Source organism: Atheta coriaria, unplaced genomic scaffold, assembly GCF_025399875.1.
Source record: "Atheta coriaria isolate IRGN ID8LTWV9N9 unplaced genomic scaffold, Caltech_Dcor_3.1 hic_scaffold_6_pilon, whole genome shotgun sequence".
NCBI lineage: Eukaryota > Metazoa > Arthropoda > Insecta > Coleoptera > Staphylinidae > Dalotia > Dalotia coriaria.
Window position 1 is genome coordinate 15265544 of NW_027045448.1, and position 27328 is coordinate 15292871.

Here is a 27328-nt window from a genome sequence, read left to right on the forward strand (position 1 = left end):
TAGTTAACTTTTACTACGAGACTAAATGTTTTAATAATAAAATATATTTAGTTAAAACTAGAGTTTAACATAGGCAACCATTCATACAAGTACAACAGGTGTGCGTGATTTTTCTAACCTGAAGGTTACGTCCAATGACGGTTTACGGTTGACGTTGGATGTTTTGCATTAATTCGAAAATTTTCGCTCGCGACAATCGTAAATGTGATGCTTTTATATAAAACAATATGAAACACGCCATTATTTTCAAGCATTCATTGCCAAGTGCCTACTGTAAGTCATCATCAATCAATAAACAGCTCAAAATATTATAAACTCTAACAAAATTCCAGAATGTTTCACATTTTGCTCAATCAACAACTAGTCCACAATGCCCAACAATCATGTGAATCGAGTTCTGCGAGACAGCGAAGTTGTCAGTAAACGGATGCTGGAATCCAAGAAGGAAATAGAAATCTTGAAAGCTGAATATGAAAGACTTCTTGAGCAGAGGTTGCAGGCTGGAACATCAAATATAACTGACACTGACAAACAGAAGGAAATATTGAGCAAAAGGGAGGAAAAGGAGGTTCAGGGGGTTGTTCCAGTTAGCAGTGCAAATAGTATTAATACTCATAGACTTAGTATCAAGAGGAAACCATCTGAAAGGCTAGACAGTTCTAGAACAGTTTTAGAACAAGGATCACCACCAAAAGTAAGACATTATAATCCTGAGGATGCTAGGGAGTATATTAGGAAGCAGAGGGAGAGGAGGCTGCAGCAGCAGAAGCAGATAAAGGAGACTGACAATGCTTTACAGCTCAAGAAACAAAAGTTGAAGGAATTACATCAGAAATCACTACAAATTGTAAGTTTTTTGTTTTTAATTTTATCACAATATCTTTACTTGCAATAAAGTGTGAATTTAATTTGTTTCTCTATTAAATTATGAAATTAATGACTTGATTTCTAATCGTTATTTTGTTATAAAGGTTGCTAGAAATAGACAAAGATCAAAATCAAGAGAGAATCATAAAATTGTTGAAGAAACAGCACCGCCTGCACCAACTGTACCACCACCACTACAAGTTGAACCAAAACCACCTCTCATTGATATAAAACCTTTGGTTAAAGTCGCAACAATACCGCTCAAACCACAACTTGTACAATCGACTTCAAACATAACTTATCGAAGTGATAAAACCACGTCAAATGAAGAAGTAAAGTACGTTAAATCATCTGCAAAGTCGGATGATGCTAAAATCAAAGCAGCGACATTAATTCAGGCCTATTTTCGTGGACACATTCAACGCAAACTTTACAAAGACGCTCAAAAACAACAAAATGTAATCACATTTGACTCTAGACCATTAGAAACAAAAGAAGACAAAGTCAGTGAAGAAAAAATTCCGGAAACAATTCAAGAACCGAAGAATAAGTTTCCTGGTTGGCTGCAACCTGAACCTACATATAATCCTTATAATTTTATCAATTCAGTAAAAAGAAAATTAAACGTGGCATTAAGCACGCCTGTGAAAACATCAGATGTGGGTATACAAAGTTCTTTATCAGAAAATCTTCCAGTTGTAACTAAAACCCCTCAAAGTTACAAGGAAATGAGAGAAAAGATCGAATTAAGTTTAAGCAGTAAAAAATCCGAACAAGAAATCAACGCTAAAATTGAACGCAGCCTTGAAACCATCAGAAATATTCAACGAAGGGAAAAAGAAAAGGAAGCATCTACAAAACATTCCATTAAAGGTACAAACACTGACTTTATTGATTTGGATGTCAAAAGATTGGAAAAGTTGAAACTGCAGAGTGATCACAGTGATTCAGACACATCCAAAAATATACCTGATATATCATTCGAGAGCAAATGTAAATCAGCTACATCCACTTCAGCTGTTTCGGTGTTTAGCATTCCAAAGGACCCACCACCGAAACCAAAACGGCTTTCAAGACATGACGCACACGTTTCATCAAAGAGTAGCACTTGTACAACATCAGAAAAGTTTGCTAAACATGCAGCGGAACATTTGGATGAATACAAACTTAACATTGATGTAGAAAAATTAAAACAAATCAAGTTGCAAAGACGGTTAAAGCATGCACCAGGTTTGGAAAACACAATGTTACAATATGACTCCACTAGTATTAAAACTGCTCAATCATCTGGTCAATCAAATCCGAAAATTAATAAAAACACTAAAATTTCTTCTAATTCTGAGCCAGAATCAACAAAATCATATTCAATTCGTACAGAAAGTCAACAAAATTCATCTAAACATAAGAAGGACTCAAAATCTCAACAATCTGATGTTTTACCGGGTAGTACACGACGTGATAGTATAATATCAGGTAATATTTCACGTTATACGAAAAGTTTTGACTCTTATAAGTCAACTCCAACACAAGCCAAGCAAATGGATGTGTCGCACCATGAAATTTCTGAAATTCCCGAAGATTTATCAAGTTTTCGGCAGTATATGAAAGAAATGGACGACACACAGAAAATAATGCACACACCGTTTCAACCACGTGTACAAGCTGTATCACGTTTGAACCCTGAAAAACGTCTGCAGGAAGTTATAACTAAGGTGCATCAATTGGATGAAGCAGAAAACGTGATAATTCTAATAAATCTACAAGTGATAAACCAAAATTAGCAGTAGTAGATGCTCCAGAATCAGTAAATATTGAATTAGTACCACCAAAAGTTAATTTAGTGCTGAAATGCAACGATGATAACAAAAACAATAAACTTTCGACAAAAACTTCATCAGTTCAACTGGCAAATGGTACAACAAATCAAATTCATGTTAAATTCGAAGCAGAATTGCATATGCTGAATGATTTTAATGAATCTTTGAAGCATATTATGAGTATTGAGAAGGTATTGTTAAATTTTTACTTATTTTAGTAAATATTTTATTAATAAAAATAATTTTTGTATTTCAGTCAATGTTAGACCTTCAAACAAGATCTAATCTTCACCCAGCAGCTAAAGAAACAAAAGACACACAAACTTCTGTGATAACTTCAGCACCAACATCAAAATCAAACATATCAAACGCGTCGATAATTGAACAGTCAATAAACTTCTCTCGACGTTCCGATTTTGACGAAGAAAGTATACATAACGATGATAAAGTGATTGTTTTGCATCAAAACAAGAACCTAATGATGGATTTGAATCGCAGTAGCTCAACGATGAATATTTCGGATATAACGCTGAACGATACGATAAATTCGATGAATTCGTTACAAAGTACACAGCAAGCTATCACGAGCGCACTGAATGCCACCGATATGGACGCGGCGACGCCGAGGGATAGCGCAAATCAGCTTCATAAACTCAGCAGCGTTGGTCTATCAGTTGGCATGGTAAGTATGCGTGATGACGATGTCGTCATATTACGCTGAATGTTTGTTTACATGCTGTGCGTGTGTCGCGTTTCACAGGTAGATAATTTCCTATGGAATATTACTTATGTTCACAGTTTGACCAGCTCATTAGGGACGAAGATGCGCGTATCGATAATTTAAAGGCTGTGTTGAAAATCCGCGAGAAAACTTTGCTGGATCGCACGAAGGGTGAATTAACTTGGTTGGAGATACAGAAAAAGTAATTTTTTATACGTTTTTGTCTGTAATTTGGATAAATTTTAAAATATTTTGTATTTTAGGCATTTATTGGAAACTGGTAAACTGCATGAAGCGTCCCTGTTGAAAAAGAAACAACGCGGTATAATTCTCCGCCTGCAGGAGGAGAAGAACGAAATGCAGAAGTTGCGAGAGGCGCAGAAAGCCGCCTCCAAGGAACGCAAGATTAAATTGAAGGAGCAATGCGCCGCCATTAAGGCGCAATTGAGTCGCCCGAATGTTGTGACGCGTATCCGGCGTAGTTCTGAGCGTCGTGCTTCCGGGCCAGTGAAGGTGTACCAAAGCGAGTATTATCAGAGCGAAACGAGCGTTTCAGCTTCCGACAGCGTCGTTTACACTTCCCACAAGACGTCTGTTTTAAGTCACGTGGCTGAGGACATTCCAAGTCGCACTGAAATGGCGAAAAGGTAAAAATATATGATGCGAATGAATTTTTTAAACTTTTCCAAGTCTTCTAATTCAATAAAATATGATCTATCGAATGTTTAAAGTTAAGTTTAGGGTTTTTGAGATTAAAACCACGCGCGCGACTAATATTAGACCGCGGCGGCGGGTTGGCACCCAGCCAAATGGTCTGTTTTCCCAAACGGTGCGCTAATTTTAGCGCGGCGAGTCATTACTGAGTCGTTGTCGCGCGCTGGCGGTAAACAATAGTGCGTGCATGTAAGGGATGCTAATCTGAGGGATGTGTTTGTGTTTGCAGGTCGCTGCAGATGCGCGAGGCCGCGCTTCAGCGGCGTAGAAAGGAAGCCGAGGACCTGCTGCGATGGCACCAGAAGCTGCTCAAGGAGGAGCGCAAAATCGCCGATCTCGAGATGGCAGCTAGTAATGTCATCAATCAGGTGCCCGCCGCGCGTGCTGCACCAATATGGAACAAGGAAAGTTCAGTGAAAAGTTTGGACGCGTCGATTAGCTCAAAATATTCAACTGATTTCGATTCGGATAAAGAAAATGGCGCTGTTGAGGAAAGCGCAAAACAATCAGAATCATTCAATGAAATTAGGCAGAATATTAATAATATCACGGATGAAATCACCGAGTTGTACAAGTTGTCGTCGATGCAGAAGAGCGCGCTCAATGATAGTGTGCAAACGGAGAGTTCCGGAAGTAAGAGTCACACTTCCAAGGCGAGTATTATCAGTAAACCTAAGTCAGTACCTGAGGCTAGTGTCCGAGTTGAAGCAACAATCGACACGGAGAGCCAGCAATCTTTTATTCGAATACAATCGAAGGAATTGTCATTGCATGATGTGCAGCTGCCTGAACCGGCGGAAACAGAGGATGATTTTTCTTCAATTAAGTCTGATTTGCAGAATGAGGTGCACTCAGTAGTGCCAAGTCATGATGAGGCTAGTGATGCTAGCCAGACTTTAAAAGAACAAACTAATTTATCAGTTAAGTCAAAAAGTGATACAGAAGAATCTAAAGGGGAAGAATCACTTCAGGAAGAAGAACAATTTCATACTGTAGATACACAAAGTTTAAAGATTTCTGTTGAGGACTTAAATTTAGATGAATCTCAATCTATTCTTGAAGAAAACGTAGTTGAACAATCGAATAACATAGAATTACCGTCTTCAAAAGACATTAGTGATGATACAGAAAAAATAAGTGCCTCAGAAATTTTAATTGATGTTAATACTACTATTGTTGAAGAAGATAAATCGATGTTACCTTCTTCTAAACTTGATACCACGATTGATGAACCTTCAGTTTTATTCAAAAATGATCAAAAATCAGAATCAGCTTCGGTATCAGTTGATTTTCACATTGAAAACAGAGAAAAAGAAGAAATTTCTAATATTGATGAAGTAGATGATGTAAAAGAAGACAGTATATCTTCACCAATCGAAGAAAGTCAGGTTATTATTGAAAAAGAAGATATTCAAGATGTTGAAAGTGTTAAAAGTTCAGAATCTGAAGTGCCTGAAGAAGTTTTACCTGTTATTGATGTAAAAATTGAAGAAAAGAAACAGGATACCAGCGATGTTGAAGTATTAGAATCAATTAGTAAAGATTCTGAAAATACTGACTTTACAGAGGAGATTGAATCAGTTGATGAGTCCTCTACAAAAAATCTACTGTTGATGTGAAGAAACGCGTTTCTGAGATTCTAGCAGATGCCAATTTGAACACATCGATTGAAGAGAAGAGTCCTCGGCTTCCTGATATCTACGTGACGACTTATGATGTTATTAGTCCTGATAATTCACCAGAATTAGGTGCGCACAAAACCTTTACATTAATTTTTAACGTTTTTCTAATAAATGTTGTTTTTAGGATCTCCAGTTGATAGTTCTAAATCTAAACCGAAAGACATCAACGCCATCGGTAACGAAGCTCAGGAACTTCTTAGAAAACAACTTGCGATCGAACAAGAAGTAAAAATTAATTCTCTTATTATATTTTTGGTTTTTAATGCATTATTCTATGTTTTTTTTATAGATTAAACAAATCGAACGCCAGCAAAAACAACAACTGCCTTACATTTTCGTCCGCGAAATACCGAACAAGCCGCCACCTCCATACACACCACCTGTACAACAACCCACATCGATTGTTCCAACAACCGCCGCGGAAATTGAAGAATTATCACCACATCTCGCCGAGATATTCCACCGCGGTTTTGTTGAGAAAACTCTAGAATATGTCACATTCCCTGATACACAGTTAAATCAACTCGAAAACGTCGACAAAGTTTGCGCTGAATTCCTCTTTGACATTTCAAAAGAATACGCAATCAAACATTACAAACAATTCTTTGAACCTGATGAAAAAGCACCCACGTGGATGCGTTTAAACAAACCGAAAACATTCAAACGACCACACAACCAGCGCAGTTTAGAACTCTTACTAAAAAAGAAACTGAAACAGCTGTTTGCGTTTGAAAAGTCGGACTGTAAAGAGAGTATGATCATCAAATGGAGCCGCAAAAGCGTGATCACGTCGATGAGCTGCTGGTAGTTGAGTCACAGTCTGAAGAAGCTGAATGGACCAACTATGATCAAGACGAATTGATTGTACGTGAAGAAGTGACCACCGGCTTGCTGGATATGCTAATCGACGAGACTGCCGTTTGTCTAGAGGAGATATTCACCAAACGGCAGATGAGTTAAGTCATTTGTTAACATTTAACATTAATTTTTCGTACTGCTCATTTAAATAATAAGACTTTAATTTTTAAATAAAACAATGTTTCGAATATCTTCCGCTAGGTGTCGCTGCCAGTGCCATTCGCAACGAAATAAAACATGTTTTCAATGTTTTATCGCTTGATACGGCGGCGTCCTCCAACACTGCACTTGCGCACTCTTGTTGTTGTTTCGAAGGTGTGAAGAAAAAAACATTGTTGATTAGAAAAGTAGATCTCAATCGAACATAAATAGAATCACATCGTGCACACTCGCTTAAATACAAAACTTAACAAAACTCACACGCATATATGTCACAAAACTGAACGCAATAAATAATTTACATTTCGCAAGTGCAAGTTACGAGTCGGACTTTTCGATCGGTTTACCAAACTCATCGATTTCGATCGACGGTATCAGTGGCGGCATAAATCCATACTCGAGACGAATAGAACTACCAAAACTGTGGCGTGGGTTCCTGTATTTCCGGACTTGTTGATCGGTGAGCTGCGTCGATGGTAAGTACTCGTGTATTGTCTGTAAATGTTGCGATGCTTTAAATGGCGGACCATGTGCGGCCGGTGGCGGATTAGTTACACTTGCAACACTTATTTTCGGTGGTTTCATACCAATATAATCATTGAATTTAACCGTGTGATAAAACTGCGGATGATTTCCCAAATGTTGATAATTCGGTGGGAAACTCTTTGGTTTCTTGTGTCCCGAATGACTTATCTGATAGTTATGGTGTTGATGATGATGATAATGACTTGGTTGGTAACTGGGCGCGTACGAATAAGATTTCATGGGGACTTTTTGCACCTCTTGATGATGCTTCAAAGGAACAAACTGCGGAATGAGTTTTGTTACTTGCGGAAACGGCTCGAGAAGCACCGACGGTTGATTGTAATGATGTTGGTGTTGATGATGAAGACCAAAAGGTTTCTGAATGTAATCCGCGACTGTTTTCACTGGTTGCGGGAGGAAAACTTGTCGGACTTGAACGGGTTGTGGTAATTCCGGCTCAACTTTTTCTAATTTCGTCACTGGACCAACAGGGACCAGGACCTGTTGATAAGGAGGAGCATTTTGGACTTTGTAATCAAACTGTCCAGATTCTTGTTCCTGATCTTGATCTTGGTCTTGGTTAATACTAGGCCCCAATCCAGAATTATTATATTCAGTTATAAAAGCTTGTGGATTTGGTAGTCTTTCAATAGAATATTTCAATAAATTCGCTCCTAGATCAACATTTTGTTTGATTTCATCAGATTTTGTTGGTTTCTTATCATTCTGAACGAATTCAAACTTTCCAAGGTAATAAGGAACACTTTTTTGTACTTCCACAACCACTGCGTCATGCTTCCCATTATGGTTGTGCTGATTATCAACCGATTGCAACTGGACCCCGGCAGTAATCGGTGCAAGAAATGTGGTCCCCAATGGCCGCGGAGTGACAATCAGTGGTTGCGTTGCGTGGTACAACGACGAGGAAGTTTTGACCGTTTTGATTGTACTCTGCGTGGTGGAATAGTTGTTTTTATCGTCGTATTCTAAGTTGTTTTCGTCCAGATCGGCGACGATAATCGGCTGGCGCGATAATGGAGCTGGTTTGGTGATAGTGAGAGGAGTGGTCGCGCTTGGGTATGGACTAGGCGTGGTGCTGGTATCACTGGTACCACTTTCGCCATCCACTTTAACATCGACATTCTTTCGGCGTTTGACGTAATGCCGTTCGTATTCTTCGATGATTGCCTTCGCAGTGTTGCTTTCAACCAGGACATGTTCATGTTCATCTTTATCTTCCTTCTTTTTCTCTTCATCCTTTTTTTCTTCTTTCATGTTTTCCACGACGACATTTTTAGGTTTCTCTGGTTTTTCTTCAACTTCCGGTTGTGGTTGTGGTGCAGTTGGTTGAATATGTGTCACTAGATAATAATTTTGTGGTGGGGGTGGACCATAATCATTATGTGGTTGGGGTTGGGGTTGTGGAGTGATATACACAACATTTTCATTCGGAGGAACCGGATGTAACTGTTGCGGTACTTGTGAATAGTATAAAAGTGGTCCTGGTCCAACTGTTTGTGCCGGTTGAGTAGCATAGGCATCCTGGATAGGTGCGCCCTCTGGTGGTAAATAGTAAACAAGATTCCCATTGGGTTCCGGTTGGACCGGAAGTTGATTATCAACTGGTTTAGCCACCTCGGATTGTAGATAAAGGATATTTTGATTTGTTTGGTGTTGTGGCAGTTTGCTCTACACATTAAAACAATTTTAAGATGATTTTGAGGTTATTAAATATTAAAAGATTACTTTTTGAAGTGCTTCGACAGCATCCTTTCCAATGGCGATCTGTGTGATGGACTTGCTGTGCGGACTCACGTTGGCATACTCGATGAACGGTTGGTAGCTCCAACTGCTGTCCAAATGTCTGCTTAAACAAAAGAATCACCTTAAAAAGTATCAATTGTACTCTGGTTGTAATTACAATCAAGAGTCACGTGCAATTTGCCGCTTTGATCAATTTAATGATTTCGTTAATTAACCAGCAGGGAAAGTATTTCGACGTGCTCTGTTATTAATCTCTGTGCATTATTTCCGGTAATTAGCGGCATATTAAGTGAAAAATTAAGCAAAAACAGATCGGCGTACCTTGCGTTTTCGTTTGATGACGGCTGTTGCAAATTTTGAGCCTGATCACTCGGAATTGTACTTCCTGGTGAGTAATCATAGGCAACTTTTGTTGTTTCCTATAAAAATACAAGTTTATTTAATCATTATCCTATATATGAGTAGTGGATATTTAAAACAAAAACTGTTTGTGTCGAAGTAAAAATGAACAATAACGAAAGTGCACGAACAATACTTTTCATTATATTGTTTGCCACCAAATTAAGGACACATCTCTTGGGAACTGAGAGTATTGCACTTTGCACTTAATTACCCAATTAAAAACATTCACTACAAGCACTTCATCATGGTATACTTCGGATCAGATAGTGAGATGCTATCAGTGATAGCAGCACAATTAAATGCGGTGTAATTCACATCAAGTGAAAAGTGCATTTGACCCGAAAAACTTACGATATTTGTTGCTTCAGTGTGTGAATCTTCTGCTGGAGGTGAGACTGTTATCCCATCGCAGAAATTCAGCGTCAATATTGACGCTAGAAGTATCTAAAACAATTAATTTATATAAATAAAACTTTTTGTGAGTTTGGTGTATGTTTGGTTGCCTATGCATGGTAATAAACACATATTGACAGTAATTAGTTTAATTGAGTTTTATTGCAAAAAACATTATTTTTTACGGTTTTAAATGTTTTTACCAGATAAACAATTTAATTAGCTTTGTTTTGATGTATCACAATCTTGAAAATTAAAAGTTTGAATGTGAAAAAATGCTTGATGCGGAATAATTTGCACTTTTGTAACAATAATCGGAGCACGATAAAGCTCTAAACATCCGCAGTGCGCTTCGCCAATTTGCGAATATACAATATAAATGTAAATATTATTAATCAAGCGGCGATAATCCCGCATTTATATTCGCCGCGATGCAAATCCGCGGCGAGATGCGAAACGAATAAAAAAGCAGAACGCGGTGAAAATTTCGCGCCGGTCGTAAATACGAAGATAAATAAAGCAAAACGCGTTCCAAAGTCAAAGCATATCGACGGTATCGACGAGTGGATTTCCTGTGCTCCGAGGTTCGCTCCGCTCTGCATTCGCATAATGCAAGAAGCGCAGATTTAATTTGCGGGACGCTCCAATAAACGGCCGTAATAAAATCGATCGATTTGCATCGTAAAAGTTGCAAATTAGAAAAACGGCCGCATGCCTCCGATGTTATTACGTCGGCATTAAAATCTCGACGGAATGTTTGCATTGCATTGTGTTTGCCAGGTGGACAAAGGAAGCAGCAAGAAATGGTTGCTTTCCGCATTCTGCAGGTGTAAATTTTACACATGATGAAGCACTGATTATCAAGTATACCTCGTAGGCACAGAGGAAATGAGAGATGATTAATAAGGTGATATGAGTTGTTTTTTTTTGTAAAAAGAAGTTTCTCACGATCACACTCTAGTCTTATCAATGTCTGTTATTAGTGCAAGGCTAGCTGTGGATATAATTGAAAATTAAACGGTCTCGAGTAGTAATTTTGTGCTTTAACGGGCGCACTTAATTTCATTATAAATACAAATACGGCGGCGCAGCGTCTTGAAATGAGGATAATTTCAGTTTAGTTTTTGCTGCTTACTTATTGATTTCATGCCAACGATGATCGTTAGGTTTCGTTTTAGAGCTTGAGAAATGAGAAAATATGGACTGGATAATCAGCTATACGTCGGGAAAGCAGAATATTAAGCAATAAGCACGAAAAATTTGATAATTTACTTTGCTTTATTAAGAAAACTAGGTTTTACTCGTCGATTTGCTTGTGTTTTTAAGTTTTTCACATGTATTTCAACTTTGTAACATTCAAATTAGTGCAAAATTTGAAAAACATTCATTCAAATATATCACAATTAGAGCTCAAAATAGAAGCATTTTCATCCACATTTTTGTTGCACAAACTTCAAAACTATTTTGCACACCCTGTAAGTTATATTTTTGCAACAAAAAGTAGCTTATGAAATTCTCCTTGGTCTAAACTATCTCTAAACCAAATTTTATCAAAATTGATTGAGTGGTTTATGCGTGAATGCGTCACAAACAAACATTTATTCAAACAAAGTTAAGAAAAAATCTAAAAAATAGCACAAAATATAAAATAAAAAATAGAAAAACGAAATCTATTAATGAAGATGATGAGAGAAAATATATTTACGTAAATTTTGCCACTATTCAATCAGTTTGTGTGTAATCTATGTCAAAAATATCGAAATTGAATGTAACATCTTGTTCGATTGTTCGCCGCGTGCGCGCTGAGAAGATCTCCAGCGGAAAATGTGTCGCGTGCATTCTATTTGCATAAGAGATGCACTCGAGTCGCACATTTAAGTGCCACAAAAGCGAAATAATTTTACGGCCATTATGGCGTTTTGTGCGTTGTTAATGGCGCAGCACGAATGAATGAAGCGCGTGAAAGTAAACATGCTAAACACACTCCAATCGCGCTTGCGCACCTTACTGACGATATTTATTGCATACATCTATTCATGTGAAATTGAAAATGTCAAAAATACCAAACGAAAACAATACCTGGGTGTGCATTAAACACCAATATAACCAAAACCAGACAATTTATAAGCATAAATTTATTAATATTTATTTAGTACAGATTCACGCTGAGAAATGAAAATCTATCAATTTTTAAATTTTAATTTCGTTTTCTCGTTAGATGTCCGATAACCTACTTAAACCGGCTTGCGCATACATTAATCTCGCGATGTTTTGACCGAAAGTGTTACTCCTGTTCTCCTACGACCGAGCCACGAATCCAATTAAAAGCGACTTAAGCTGTCAAAACGTTGACTGAACTTGCGCGCGTTCATCTCATATGGTTTTTAAAAAGTATCTCAATCAATTTACATAATTTTCGTGGGGAAAAGCAAAACCGAGTAAAAGTTACACACAATTTTAGAAACCGAAAAGAGAGGAAAATACGTTTCTAAATTACTTATTTTAAATCTACACATGCCAAGATGAACAATAAATGTTAACAATATGCTGTCGTGATACTTTGTGAATCTTTTACACCGAGTGTTACGTTTATTTCATTAAAAAAAAAAACATAAAATATGTTTTTATTTAATTTTTCTAAATTTAAACACTCTATATGTGTAATTAAACTAATGCAGTGTGTTTGATGAGAATTTAGCCATATATTGTGTTTCTGTTTGTAATTTGCGCAGACATTGTTTTCCATCGTCATGTGGTTGACTCTCGGAAGTTTGCAAAATTTGCATAAAGCTCAAATTAGCATAGTAGCCTCAAATAAAACTAGCGAATTTATTCGAAACACAAACAAACGTTGAAGAATAGCCGCAAAACTTGATTACTCTCAAATCTTCACTAACCTACATTTTAATAATACATTCTAATTGTTTAATCGTGGAAATAAGGTGTAAGTAAACCGATAGTCGATGGATCGATGGATGAAAATTGTAGTTGGCGATATGAATTGCAAATTTATCCAAACGGATGTCGGTTACGGCTGCACGTGCGCAGGAAAACAAGCCGATAAGTAGGGAATAAAGTAATTATATTGTCGCACGCCGTTCACTCGCCGATCAAATAAACAAGTAATAAATAAAATATGACACGTGATAATATACGAGGTTTCTGTGTCACACTGCGTGGTACATACTTGTAATATCATCTTGCGGGTATCCTGTATCCAGTATCCAGTATCCAAATTTTTTGATGATGATGAGGAAGAAGAAAAAACTGATACTTTTTTTTGCGTGCGGAACTTTTATTTTTACTTGAACCACGTGCGAGCGACGCGCCGTGAAAGCGAGATGCTGGGCATCGGCGGCAAGACTGATCTGCTTCGGAAACGGTATCAGCGTTTCATTCGGAAACCTTTCACCGGGCCCGCGTCGCGGCACTGCGTGGAAGAAGTCATCGGCAGCAGCGGCAGCGCATCGAAGACGGTAGGAGAACAGCAACAACAACAACAAGCGGCGAAGAAAAGCAAAAGTTGAGCCAGCGACGCGCGATAACGATGCGTATCGCATCATGATAGTAGTGCTGGTTGCATTCACGCTTCGTTTGCGCCCGGCGTTCATTTAATAAACATAATTCGCGGTCGGTAAAACAACCGCGAAACCAAGTATGATATAATATTTAGAGGAAAAATTTAAAATGAGGAGTTTTTCTGCTTTTTTTTGTATAATTTGTATTTTTTGGTGTTAGTTTTTTTTTTTGGGTTGAGTTAAGTTAGAATTGTGTGTATTGGGTTGCGGTTATTAACTTTAACAACTTTGGAAGCCTTTTTGACAGGGTTTCCATGGGCCAATTGCAACGATTTTTGGATTAATCGATGCCTTTTAGTCTGTTTTATAATTTTTACTATTTTTATTTCGATTTTTTATGATTTTTTCTTAATATTTTTGTTTTTTGTGGGTGCAATGGCGATTTTCAACTTCAACGGCCCATAACTCCCAAAATACAGTTGCCATTTTTAAATTTTTACTATCAATAGATTCTCTATTTATTCCTCTTTAACATGACACCTCAACAGTCATTCTAGGATAAGAAGTAACAAAGTTATCCGCGTTTGAAATTTAAATTTTCCTTTTTTTTTTTCTAAAAAAATCTCTTAAATGCGATAATTCCTGGATTTTGAGGCGCCTTAGCAAATTATTATTCTTAATTTTTTTGTTTTTATTAGTTAATAAACTTGTAATTCTCTTCTTCACTTGTAACTTTTTACTGATGTTCTCCATCTCGTTATGGTTATGTCTGCAGAAATTAATTTAATTTACGACGGCCGCAATTTCTTTATCATACCAAAACGGCCGTCAAATTACGGACGCTCTTCAATCTTTCGTAATTAGAGAAACTTCATTTTCCACGGCACGAGATAAGATGTGATCATCATCAAGACTCCAAATGCGGAAAATCAACAATGAGAACAAGTCTACATACAACTCAACTCCATCTACAGGGCCTTCTTTTTATCAAATAAACTAGTATCAGTAGTAAAATGGTAAAATTTTATGATCCTTTAACAGAAAATGTTATAAAAAGTGAGAGCACATTCCATCACTCGTCGATAAGAGTGAAGATTAGGTGCAAACATGAAAACATCATGTATTGCTACAATTTATGACTTGTTTACGTGCTGTTAGAATATTTTGAGAAAGTTTTGAAGGCATGCGACATCAAAAATATTGAATATATCAGTTACGACACTGGATTTTATTATTATTGGGTGAAAAATATGAAGATCACTTTTTCTTTTTACTTTCTTTAATTCTAAGCGGTCGGTAAATTAAATTGGTCCTAAGTGTATCGACTGCTTTTGAATATAGGTACGACTATGAAGCAATTGAACGCGCGCGCGCGCGCGCTGGTGAACTTTCTCTCCGCTCGGCTGAATGCTGATCGCGGGATGGACGTTTTTATGGTTTGTTTATGTTCTGCGCTGAGCAATAATTACATGCGCATTGCGATCACGCGAACAGCGCGCGAGCAAGGTCGAAGGATGGGACCGTGAACCGTGATGTGAACTTGAATTTACGATTAAGATAACAACTATTTGTCATCAAGCCAGGTAGACAATATAAATTACATTGTGTATAACTTTGTTGGTTTATATTACTTTCCTCATTATAGAGTAATAGTTTCTCGGTGTAACGACAAAAAATATTTTCATTTTTGGCAATTATGAGCTAGAATATTTTTTTAAAGACATGACATCGATGGTAACATTTGAAATATTGTTGTAATTATGATCCCAACATCCCTACAAATTGCAATGCAAATTTCTATAACTTAAGCACGATTTTTCAGCTAATTTGTTGGGGTGCACGTTGCGTTACTAGAAAATCATTTAAACATATCACAAGAGAATACAACTGAGCGACGTGGAATTCATATTTAGACTTCAGGAAATATTTACCGACATTTTTACTAAAATAATTGAGTTTATAATCAGCTTAACACAGATTAAACAGATGTCAATCCGCGTAAAATCCCAATATTTAGTTATTTTTTGTTTTTTGTTTAAAAATTTTATTTCCTGTATGAGATTACGTGTGTTTTCGGCATTAAACATATTTCGGCATATTTGCTGCGCGCTCCTGCCCCGCTCCGGTTTCGATAGATTGGCGCCGATTGAAAAGGCATCTAATTATGTAAAGCAAAAATCAAACACATATCAAAAGCAACAAAAACTTTCTCTCCGCGCACCGTGTGATGCATGTCATACGTGTTTTGCAGGAAGTCGGCATTACATGCATCGAAATGCGTCCGAATAATAAATTATATAAATCCAAACCCAAAAAACCGCTACAATTTCGCTACAAAATCTTTGATTTATCAAGATTCCACATACCTGCAAGCAACAAAAATTTAAATTTTTAATTTACGACTGTTGTTGTGGCTAAACTTTGTGAATTTGACAAATTTTCGGTTTTTTTTTTCGGGCGGAGGTTGTTTATTTCCGCCCAGGTTTCGAATTAATTACAAAACTCACTTTTTCGCTCCAAAAGTTTAAAACTTTTAGCTTTTGTCTTGATGATAGCACATTAAGCGTTGGTTTAGTGTCATTTCTTGAACATGAACACGTAAGTTGTCATTATTTCCACATTAGGCTGCTTCAAGCAAGCGATTTATTTTTTGAAGGCAAAAAAAGAGTTTTTGCTTAACTGTTAAAGTGTTATAATGACGTTTGTTATGTTTTTGATATTTTTATTATCATTTACTAAGTAGATTATTATCAGTAATAAATGTATTGGTATGAAATGTCAAATGAAGTGATTGCAAAGGAAGTGAACTCGATTTAAATATCAACCAGTTATTAATTGGAATTTTCTTTTCTTTTCAGATCAAAGGTAGGTTCAATCCACGACTGCAGGGAGATGAAAATGTGAGTAAATTTTTCCTTCTTAAATTAATGAGTGGTTTGCGCCTGCGTGTATTAAAATGCATTTTATAAATGTGTAATGTGTAAATATAAATTGGGATTAGTGAGAGGAAGCACACGAGTCCGTATGGTTCGTATTAAATTCGTGTTTGGCGTCGTGCTTTTTTCCATTACTGCCCGACGCAGTAAATTAATTTTCGAAAGTCGGATTGTCGAAGATGCCGACGCATAGGCTGCGAGGAGCCTAACCCTAGTCACAAATTATATCCTTTCGAGTCGAGTTGAATTTAGTAATCAATACACAAGTGAGCGCGAGAGTGTAAAAAATACGCGCGACGTGATGGATAATTAGAAAATGGCGAATATTTCATGTTGTCACATTCGAAGCGGAGAGTTCTCGTTAATCAATTATCAATTATGCGTTTCACTGTCGCGGCCACGTACAGCATACTCTTACTTTTTTTTCACGCACGTTTTCTATTAAATGGAAAATTATTTTTCAATCTTTTAGACTGATATTATTATAAATGTATGTTTGTCACGCTATTATGGAAAAACTAATCAACTGATTTTGATAAAATTTAGTTTAGAGATAGTTTGGACTTAGGAAAATAATTTAGGATATTTTTTGTGGCAAAAATATAACTTGGAGGGCGTGAAAAACAGTTTGCAAGTTTGTACATGTATTAAAATGCGTTCAAATGATAAATTATATAAATCCAATCAAAAATCACCTCAATTTTGTTACAAAATCTTCAATTTATTAAGTATCTACGTATTTACAATCAATAAAAATTAAATATTTTGATTTATGACTTTTTTTGATTTTTTTTTTAAAAAAAAAAAGCTTAAAAGCCGCGGGTAAAAGCAAGTTCTCGATAAATTCTCATTAGTATTGATTGTACTAACAATAATTATTAACCCAAAAATTTGAAGAATTTGAAGTAATATTATTGCAAATGTATGTTTGTCACGCTTTTATGGAAAAACTGGTTAACCAATTTTGATAAATTTTGGTTTGGAGATAGTTTAGGCCTAGGAAAATAACTTAGGATACTTTTTGTGGCAAAAATGTAATTTGAAGGGTGTGAAAAATAGTTTGCAAGTTGGTTCATGCATTAAAAGCGTCCAAATTATGAATTATATGAATTTAAACAAAAACCACTTCAATTTTGCTTTAAAATTTTGAATTTATCAAGATTCTACATACAAACAAGCAACAAAAATTTGAAATTTTAATTTCCCACTGTTTTTGTGGTTAAACTTTATTTAAATTTCGATTTTTTTTTTCAAAATTTTAAGCAATAAAGCTTAAAAGCCGCGGGTAAAAGCAAGTTCTCTATAAATTCTCATTAATATTGATTGTACTAACAATAATTATTAACCCAAAAAGGTAAACCAAAAATTGCGATGGCGTAACGCGACGCGACGTTATTAATAAAATGAGTAAGCGCAATTTATTCGCGCGCGCACAGGGATTTCACCAAATCATAATAGAAACAAAAAATACCGCTGTCTATGCATGCAATATATCGAGCATGAAGGCAGAAGGAAGCATGTGTGCCGCAATTATGAAATTATGAAATTATCAAAATGTTGCATAACTCAATCAACTCTGCCTGAAATGCAAGCCGAAAGCACACAAAACAAGCCTCACATCTCACATCTTTAATGTGTCTTTTTCTACTCGTACGTCTATTCGATTGTGAAATCGAGAAATGGTGAAATTCAAATCAGCATTACTAGAAAATATCAAATATCGCTAATAAAAAATATTTGCAAGAGTAATAAATAAGAGAAACGTCAGTTGTCCGGCGTGTGTGATGCAAAAATTTTCATCAGAAAATGAAAAGAAAAGTAAAGTGCGTCGTAAATTCATACACAGCCTGGTGTAATATATCAATCGGCAACAATCGAACGAGTTTATACAGGCATACAAATTGATTGCATGTAGGTACTTCCTCTCACATATTATGTTTATAAAATGTGTCTTTATGCGATGAGGAGGAAGTGGAGTTCACAATCTAAGCTATTTTCGATTTGCAACAGGTGTGAATTTGCTAAAATAGCATAATTTTACAATTTGCAACAAAAAATGAAAGTAAACCGAAACGCTAATGAGTAAATCAAAATATTTGTACAGATTCTGATTGCCGAAATTATTATTGGCAAATTTCGTCGTTGTGCCCCCGAGACACGTCCATTACCTACGCTACACAGCGAAAAAATCCGCTAACGAACAGATAGAAAGTGATACTTATTTTATACCAAAAATATTTACATGTTTGTTCGTGTTTATAACGCAACCAGTGTAATTTTTGGTTTAGCTCTACCGCATTGCTTCATATTTAAGAGTTAGTTAGTTTCTTTAATTCTAGTTTCGCGGAATACGAACGGAAGTTGCCTAAGAATTGTAAAAATATAAAGATTTTATCGAAATTTGAATCTCGAGAGTGAACGCCCTGTGATCATGCTTTGCGTCACATAATTACCCACGAAATTTAAGCTAGAAATCCGAGAGGAAGCTGATGTCGATCAATCCGAGAGTAATTAATCAACCAAAAAAGTCCAAATACACAAAGTGATAAATTGGTTATTTTTGATGAAATTTTTATAAAAATGTAAATTTTAATCTTTCCAATTAATACAACACACATTTCGCATTAGATTAGCATAATTCACATGCGCAGATCTTTCACTTTTGCTAAACGATGAAGAAGATTAAATTCATATGAGTACATCTCTCTTCCGGACCTTCCTCAATTCAATGCAAATTGCATTCGAATGTATGCAAAGTGTTTAAGTGTATAAACAAAGCATATTTATCTGTATAGATCACACACATCGCACAAAGTAAATGTTTATCTTTATAGCAATAATAGTAATGGTATTAATATGCTTTTACTTTGTTTTGTGTAGACGTTATCGGATGCATCTTAATTGAATTTATGAAAGTAAATGGAAATGTGGAATATATAATTTCCTTGAGAAAGGTATAATGCAATTATTTTAAATAAAATATTAGAGTATTTTATGCATAAAATTAAAACATAAACCCAAGGAAAGTGGAGGGGGAGCTACGACTGGACTGCTGGAAGACTCAGGCACGACTGAGCGCGAGACGCACGACGCGCTGCCTTTTTATACCTGCGACTACCCGCAAAAAGTGGTGGGGGAAGGCTGACGTCAGAGGGTAACCGCCTATCGCGCGCCGAGCTGTCGCAACTTTCCCCACCACTTTTTGCGCGCGCTAGGCGTTTACCCCCTGACGTCAGCCTTCCCCCACCACTTTTTGCTGGTCTACCGCAGGTATAAAAGCACAACGCGGCGAGCGCTCCGCGTTTAGTCGCTTCTGACTCGTGCAGCAGTTCAGCCGCAGCACTCTACTTGCATTTTCACTTCCATTAGACTCTCGTAAAGTGAATAAAATATAGTATTTTGTTATTAATATGAACACATTACTTCTTTACAGTCATCATAAACTTGTATTGCCTTGTTAAGCGTAACACTGTAAGCAATAATATCAACCGAAAAGATTTATGAGTTCTCTTCTCGTTAAACTTTACGAGCAGCGAAATTGTCCTCCCATACGCAGCGCACTCAACAATTGCACGCTAGTTGAAGCATATACGAGTAAATATAGAGACGCATTTAATGTCGCCCAGTGTACTAATCTCCATTTATATTCATCCGTGTGAATGCAGTGCGCTCGCGACTTAAGCAACTAGCACACGCATGTAGTCCAAAAAATCAATCTGAATCCGAACTGGAGTGGTGATAAATTGCAATTGGTAATTGTGCGCGATGCGTTAAATTTCTAAAAGTCTTCAAATTCTAATGAAAGCCGGCAATTAAAAGTCTCGTTAATCATCTCTGACAAATTTCTCAATTATTGCCTACGCAAGTTTTGAAACACAAGTCGAGAAATTAATTGCAGACGCGGCGCGCTGCGGCTTATAATTTCCGTAAAAATTTATATCTTAATCGCGAGCGAATGCTGGAAGCTGGAAACTATACTTTACGATGCATATCCATCTACATTAAATTTATTCGGAGCAGCATCAGAATCGCCTCGGTGCTGATCCTAATCGCCGGCGCAAAATGAAAATAAAAAATATCAGAAATAAAAACGAACCCGCAGCGTTCATCATAAACATCGTTCAGGTTTGACGGTTGACCTGAGTGATGACACAATTTTACACGTCAATGTTTCTTGTAAATATACCACGCCCATTGACGGAGCAAGGCACACAGCGCGTAATTTTTAACTTAATTTACTTCGGCGATCAGTGAAACCATCGCCGTAACTGGTTCAATTTTTTCTACACAAATTTCACTTTTAAACGTACGGGCCGGGCCTCTTCCCCGTGCATTAGAAATTTCAAATTATTCATCAGCACAACAACATCAGAATCAAAATCAAAATCAAAATCAAAAATCATACATTTGCATATTAATCAATCAATAACAACAAAAACAAATTATTTTAAGTAACAGTTAAGTGCAAATATATAAATATATTGCACCTGCATTATAATAATGTTTTTATGATTATTAACAAGTTGAGAGTTTTACTTTTACTTTGTATTTTGTCTTCGAGGCGTTTTTTGTCTGTGAATTTCGAATATTACGTTTTGTATGAGCTTGGAAGTAAACTGTAACACTTTACAGACATATTCGTTCAATTGCGGATGTTTAATTAATTGCCTACACAGTTTCACGTATCATTAACGCTTTTTGAGCACATCGAGTGTTTCATTACTGGATAAATTACAGATTTGCTTGAAATTATATCGAAATAAATATTGGTTACACTCGGTAGATTCAAAATTGGAAGAAATTGGCGTCCGGTAAATTTTTTAATTGCCGCCGCATTTGGTAAACTTTTATTTCGGCTGCGGTTCGTCGCGTCCGTGAGTCTTCAGATCTTCAACAGGGCGTGAAAGTGTTTTTGGATATTAATTTTTTTCTCGCATGTCTTACCTAGGTATATTTACGAGCCGGCTTTTTATTATTGTTGATTCTTTTATTTTATTTCTCTGCGCGCTGTGCGTGGTTTCATTTCATTTCTTCATTAGCGCTCGTTTTAATCGCTTCGATCGCGATTCTTTATTACCCACGAGCTGGGAAAACGTACTTTGGCTTATATTTGTGTTTTATAGAGATGTGGAGAGAATAAAATCTCAAATTTGTGATCGGGTTTTGCGAGTGTTTGAAGTTTTATTGCTTTCACAAATTGCGCAAATTATTTGGACCGGATATATTTGGCTTATAATTAGGGTTTTATTATCTTGGTATACGAATGGTATTTTATTTGTTTTTGGCGAATAACTGCATGTAGTAATTAATAGAGATTTTATAGTGTAGAGGTCTAGAATTTGCTCGGATTTGTTCTTAATCCGAATTTAGTTGTTTTCTATTTGCATATCGATAAGATTAGCAAGAAATAATTAATTTGTTAGAATGTTGGAATGTTATGCAAGAAACTATTAAAAATTTAGTCCACATTGAAAAAGTTTATATTTTTAATTATTTAGAATATAAACTAAAGAATTAGTTGTTAATTGGATTAAAAATAGGGATTATAATAAAGTTGAATTAGTGCATATACTTTACGTCTACATTTGTGTCAATAAAGTTGCCTATAGTAAAACTTTGCGGTTCAGGTTTTAGAAAGCAAACTCTGCACGCATAATGTTTCAACAGTTCGCGTATGGGTGGCGCTAGAATGCACATATTGGTATTAAATTCGAAACGCGCTTCTTGGAGCATAAGCTATGCATACATGCGTGTAAGTTTGGAGTTGTGGCTTAGTGGGAGTGGGGACGCGCGTGTTACGCATTACTCTGCATCATAGTTCTTTTATATGACTATAGATGTCGCTGCGCTTCAAAATTTACTTTATAAGTTGTTTATGGCCGTGTATGCACATATAAAACGAAATGTGCAGTGTTTATAACTTGAAATATAAACATACCTTATCTAAACTTTTACATTACACGTCTTGTTTTTAAATTTATCTTCACCTATTCCAAACCGGATCGAATATACTAGAATACAAATATTTATTTATTCTCTTTAAGAACTTTTTATACAGATACTTGTATAATTGATTATCTAACGTAGTTCCGCACTCCAATTACCATCAAATTTCCAACTGACATCTCAATTCATTCCCAATTGACCGGTGTCGAGATGCGGAATGCGAGATTATTAAATTTAATGGTGCGTTATCTAACTAACCCACCATTCAATAGCACAAATAATAGCATCCGCCATAATGGGTCAAGAATATAATAAATATAATTTCTTGTTATACTTTGTAATTAAATTCGCCGTAAAGTCGCGGTTGCCGAGACGCGATATGAAAGGTCCGAAATGCGAAACTCGATCATAAATCACGACCGGCGAACAGGAAGCGACGGTTGCGCACGCGGTTGGCTATACGTCAATAATAATCATCGTCATTGTTTCGATTGTAATAATTTACATTACATTACATTTTAAGACTCTTGTCGCAACCATAACTTGTCATTGTTGTGGTGGAGTGTTTGGCAATATCGTAATGGTTTAGTTTTATACTTTTACTAACTTTTACCTTTGTCTAAGATCACTTGTATTTAAATATTGTTATATTCATATTTGTGAAAATTTTGTGTAATATTCAATACGTAAATACTGGCGATAAGCATCTTTTTCGTTGCACAAAATTGCAAACTATTTTTAACACCCTGTAAGTTATATTTTTACAACATGCAGTAGTCTATGCTATTCTCCTAGGTCCAAAATATCTCCTTACCAAAATTTATCAAAATTAATTCAATGGTTTTGAGTTATGGTGACACAAACATACAAACAATATAAATTCACATTTATAAAATTAGTTAGAATAAAAATTGAGGTGGAAGGTTGATACACTTACAATTAATTATGATGAAAAGTGAACGTTCACAATATTTTTTCCTTGTGAAGCAAAAATCTTCCACCAAAATCAGAAAATTCTCATAAATTCAAAAAAACACACACGCTGTCTGCCTAATGCGTTTTCGTGCTCACCTCCTGCGCCAATTACGGCACGCAATAGAATATCATACATACACGTATACGTGCGATATAATATCATAATAACAATGTACGTAATGCATAATTACGCAAATAAAGCGCAACACTTTAGCCGAAAACGGCGCGCGACGCCGAGAATCTCATAAAATCGACGCGATTAATCAAAATTTCGCGATCTTGCCTTGACACGTCGCAGAAGAATACAGCCGACGAAGAAGAAAAAAACGAATTCGATTCGACAATAACGTTTATGAACTTATGACTGAGTGCAAAAATCACACGCGCGCCATCAAGAACAGAACAAGTACGTGCGTTGTGTTGTGTGATTTTAATGTTTAAGTAAGTTATGATTTTATTATGATCACACACAATGATGGTATTTTTTTGATGCTCGTTGCGGTTGGGCAATTCTAGGCATTTCACGTCCAATGCGTTCATTTATTAAAACGGAGTCAAAAGCGGGCGTAAATTTCAAGTAAAGGTTCTTTTTCGGAGATCGAGCGTGCCGATAAAGAGTGCAAGAGTTACAAGAAAAAAGAATTGTGCGTCAAAATGCCACAAACACGTCACAGTCATGACATATTTTATTTTACTTAAAGTTTTTTGCAAAATGTTAAACCAGACGTGAATAACTTTTATAAAAAAAATTCTTCCATTTTTTTACTAATTTCTTTCTATTTCTGTAGATATTTGGTTTGTTTTGAGGGTTAAGTTAGGTTAGGATGGTGACGTCACGTCATGTATATTGGGTTGCAGCAATACAAGTCAAACATTTCAATACTTTTAATAATAGAAAGATTAATTCGATTTAAATTATTTTATCTAGGAAGTAAGAGTGTTAGATGAATATTTATTTTAATAATTAACCTTTCTACTGCAATCACATTCCGCGTTATGAAAATTTAATTAAAATTTGATAGTATAACACAGCAAAGAAAGGCATAGCTCAAAATATAAAAAAATTAATTACAATTACTTTCTTTCGTGTTCAAATGAAATTTTTTGTTGTTTAATTTCCGCTTTTGTACTTTCCAAACAAAACACAGCGAAAATTTATCTACTTGCGATTACCTACTGCATTTCAAGGATTTAATTTTCAATTAAAACTTGATGCCGCTAATATGGCTAATAAATTTCAGTTTTAATCATCAGGTGGCAAGCTGCTGTCTTGTTGATACTCATCATATTTGCTTACCGACTGAAACAATCTATACAAGAATGAGCAAACAGCCAACACTAACGATTCTTCTATCAAGATTTCCAGTGTAATTATGACGCCGATGAGTAATTGCCATCTCGCATTTATTAATATCTATTATCCATTATATTCCGGCTTGTTTGTTCTTCATTCATTCATTGGTGCATATTCATTCACTTGATATCTATGGAATTGGAGGCAGATTTGGATGAGTGGGCTGACGTGCGATGTGTTTATATTTGATTTCTATTGAGAATTGAGCAATTTACGAGCGCGTCAAGGATTGAGGATGTGGACTATGATCATATTTTATTGATGACAAGTCTAGGACGAGCAGGAGGTGTGTTTGCACATGGAGATTCAGAAGGTGAATAGTAAAAGTAAAATATAACAATAACAAAAATTAGATCATTAAAAATATTGTGTTAAAAGGAGGTTGGAAGTGTTTCTCTGTGTAAAGACGAAAAATATTTATGTTTGTTTTGTTTTTGATGGTAACATCCCTACTAATATTATAAATGCGAAAGTCCTGATGTTTGTTACACTTTCACGCAAAAACTACTTAACCGATCATCATGAAAATTTGTACACATATTCTTGGTGGTCCCCGAATGGTTATAGGCTACTTTTTATTTATAAAAAAAAATTATTTTTGAAATAAAATAAAGAAATTGTTTAGCCAATAATACCTCTGCATCTGGCTATTTGACTACTTTAACGCCATCTAGCATTCCAGCAATGAAGCTCAAACCTAAGTACTATAGTACCATCACACTGTATTATCACACTGTATTACCGACAGCTACGTCAACATCAAATCCAATTGACTACACTATGGAGACTGTACACTATACTTCCATAGACTATACTTTCAGCCATTTTAAACTTCCCGCCATTCTACTTCATTGTTACTTCTTCTGTGACTACAGACGCGTACGGAAGCAACTTCAATATTTTACATATTCGCGAGCGAAGCCGCGGGTTAAAGCTAGTTTGAAATATTGTTGTGGTTATGCAACCCAACATCCCTACAAATTGCCATGCAAATTTCTATAACTTAAGCACGATTTTTCAGCTAATTTGTTGGGGTGCACGTTGCGTTACTAGAAAATCATTTAACCATAACACAAGTGAATACAACTGAGTGATGCGGAATTCATATTTAGACTTCAGGAAATATTTACCGGCATTTTTACTAAAGTAATTGAGTTTATAATCAGTTTACAAAAAATTACACAGATGGCAGCACTTGTAAGATGTCAATATTTTTATTTTTCTGTATTTTTAGATGTAATAACACTTCGCTATAACGTGATTTATTAAAAAAATGTACTAAATGCATTATTTCGTAATATAGCACAGATGCCTGCATGATTATAGATAAATCGCGTCGAAAACTAGTTGTTCGCGATGAGCGCGATTAGGCCACCAGCGGGCACAAACAAAAGCAAACGACTTCGGTCGTCTCTAACCTTTTTTCAGTAACCTCTTCTCGCATGCTTCACTTCTTCGCGTCGCGCACAGCGCAAGCCCAAGAGCGTTTCATGTTTTATCAGATCGGCGATTGCGCAACACCAACAATCGCAGAGCGCGCGCGTTCACTAACATTTCTAACGCGCATGCGGGGCAACGGTCGCTCGCCGAAGAGACGTTTTACGCGATTTGCACGAATAAAACAAATCTAATCGAGGCGCGCGTTTGCGTCAGCAAAGAACTCATCATTTACTTATAAATATTAAGTTGTAGATTATTATCTTATCGCGTTCTGGATACACGCATCGACGTCATCGCCAGCAATTAGTCGAACATAACCCGCAGATCATCAAAAAATACATGTAATATAATTACATGTTTCGTGCGTTTATTTGAACACACATTGTTTACTTAATATATTTATTTTAATATTTTGTATTAAAAACGACGTTGATGCTTATTTAGTCTTGCTTCATTAACTGAGTGTTATTCATTAGTGTTGCAATGCCGTCTGTAAGTATTGCAGCATGGAATAATAGAATTTATGCATGTTGCAAAAAAAGTAACGCCATTGTTGTTTTTCTCAGTGCGCGCGCGCCGCGTTTGAATCGATTTTAATTTCAAGTTAGGTTTAACAAGTGATGATTTCAATGTGAATGTCGAAAACTTCTCACGCTTTGCTCTGCCACTCTTAAAGTTTTAGAACAGTTTTAGTTCTTTGAAATACGCAGAAATTGCAGAATCATGTTTGCTACAAAAAAGAACTGCTTTTATTGATCGTAAAATTAATTATTAATTAGTTATTAATTTGTTAGGTGGTGTTTTTTGTGTAGCATATTTGTAAACACGTTCTTAAGGCTCATAAACAAACTTATGTTAATTAATTATTTGGCAAGTGACACAGACGAAATTTACGAGTGATAATTGGTTATAATTTGTGACTTCCTGCTGCTATAAATGCACTGTCGAATTATCAAAGGGAAATAAAAATGATAAGTGCATAAACGTGTCGAGCTGATGAGATTTGCCAATTAGCATTTACCACGCGCAGCCGAGCGTCAAATAAATACACTAATTACTTGTAATTCATAAATTATTAATATTTATAACTTTATTATTTTAAATTTATGTGATTTATTATATAGGGCAATATGAGGTTGTATAAAGTCGAAATTATGCACTGAAAAACCGCGAAAATAAGTAAAAAATTAATTTAAGCTTATTACTCAACAATGACGTCACACTTTTTTCAAAAAATTTCAAAAATCTTAAGTTTTA

The 27328-nt window shown here is 35.9% G+C and overlaps 3 protein-coding genes across 3 annotated transcripts in view; 2 read left to right on the forward strand and 1 right to left on the reverse strand.

Annotated features, from left to right (window-relative positions):
* The first annotated feature begins 121 nt into the window (after positions 1 to 121).
* On the forward strand, positions 122 to 6838 carry LOC135793625 (centrosome-associated protein 350-like). Its single transcript, XM_065304653.1, is given in 12 exon segments — positions 122 to 273; positions 333 to 847; positions 972 to 2633; positions 2636 to 2875; positions 2941 to 3366; positions 3483 to 3607; positions 3669 to 4052; positions 4349 to 5713; positions 5716 to 5867; positions 5926 to 6026; positions 6091 to 6571; positions 6574 to 6838. Coding segments are annotated over 11 exon segments (5601 nt in total). The 5' UTR covers positions 122 to 273; positions 333 to 370; the 3' UTR covers positions 6762 to 6838.
* Positions 6803 to 13252, reverse strand: LOC135793623 (uncharacterized). Its single transcript, XM_065304649.1, has 5 exons — positions 13090 to 13252; positions 9861 to 9953; positions 9429 to 9526; positions 9090 to 9207; positions 6803 to 9032 (listed from the first exon to the last, which is right to left on the reverse strand). The coding sequence occupies exons 1-5, from the start codon at positions 13099 to 13101 to the stop codon at positions 7137 to 7139; spliced, it is 2217 nt and encodes a 738-aa protein (XP_065160721.1). The 5' UTR covers positions 13102 to 13252; the 3' UTR covers positions 6803 to 7136.
* LOC135793624 (proline-rich protein 2-like) overlaps positions 7203 to 27328 on the forward strand; it is a 35384-nt gene continuing 15258 nt past the window's right edge. Inside the window, exons 1-2 of the mRNA XM_065304650.1 lie at positions 7203 to 7294; positions 16279 to 16320. Coding sequence (XP_065160722.1) covers positions 7292 to 7294; positions 16279 to 16320 — 45 coding nt within the window. The 5' untranslated portion in view covers positions 7203 to 7291. The remainder of the gene's footprint in view (positions 7295 to 16278; positions 16321 to 27328) is intronic.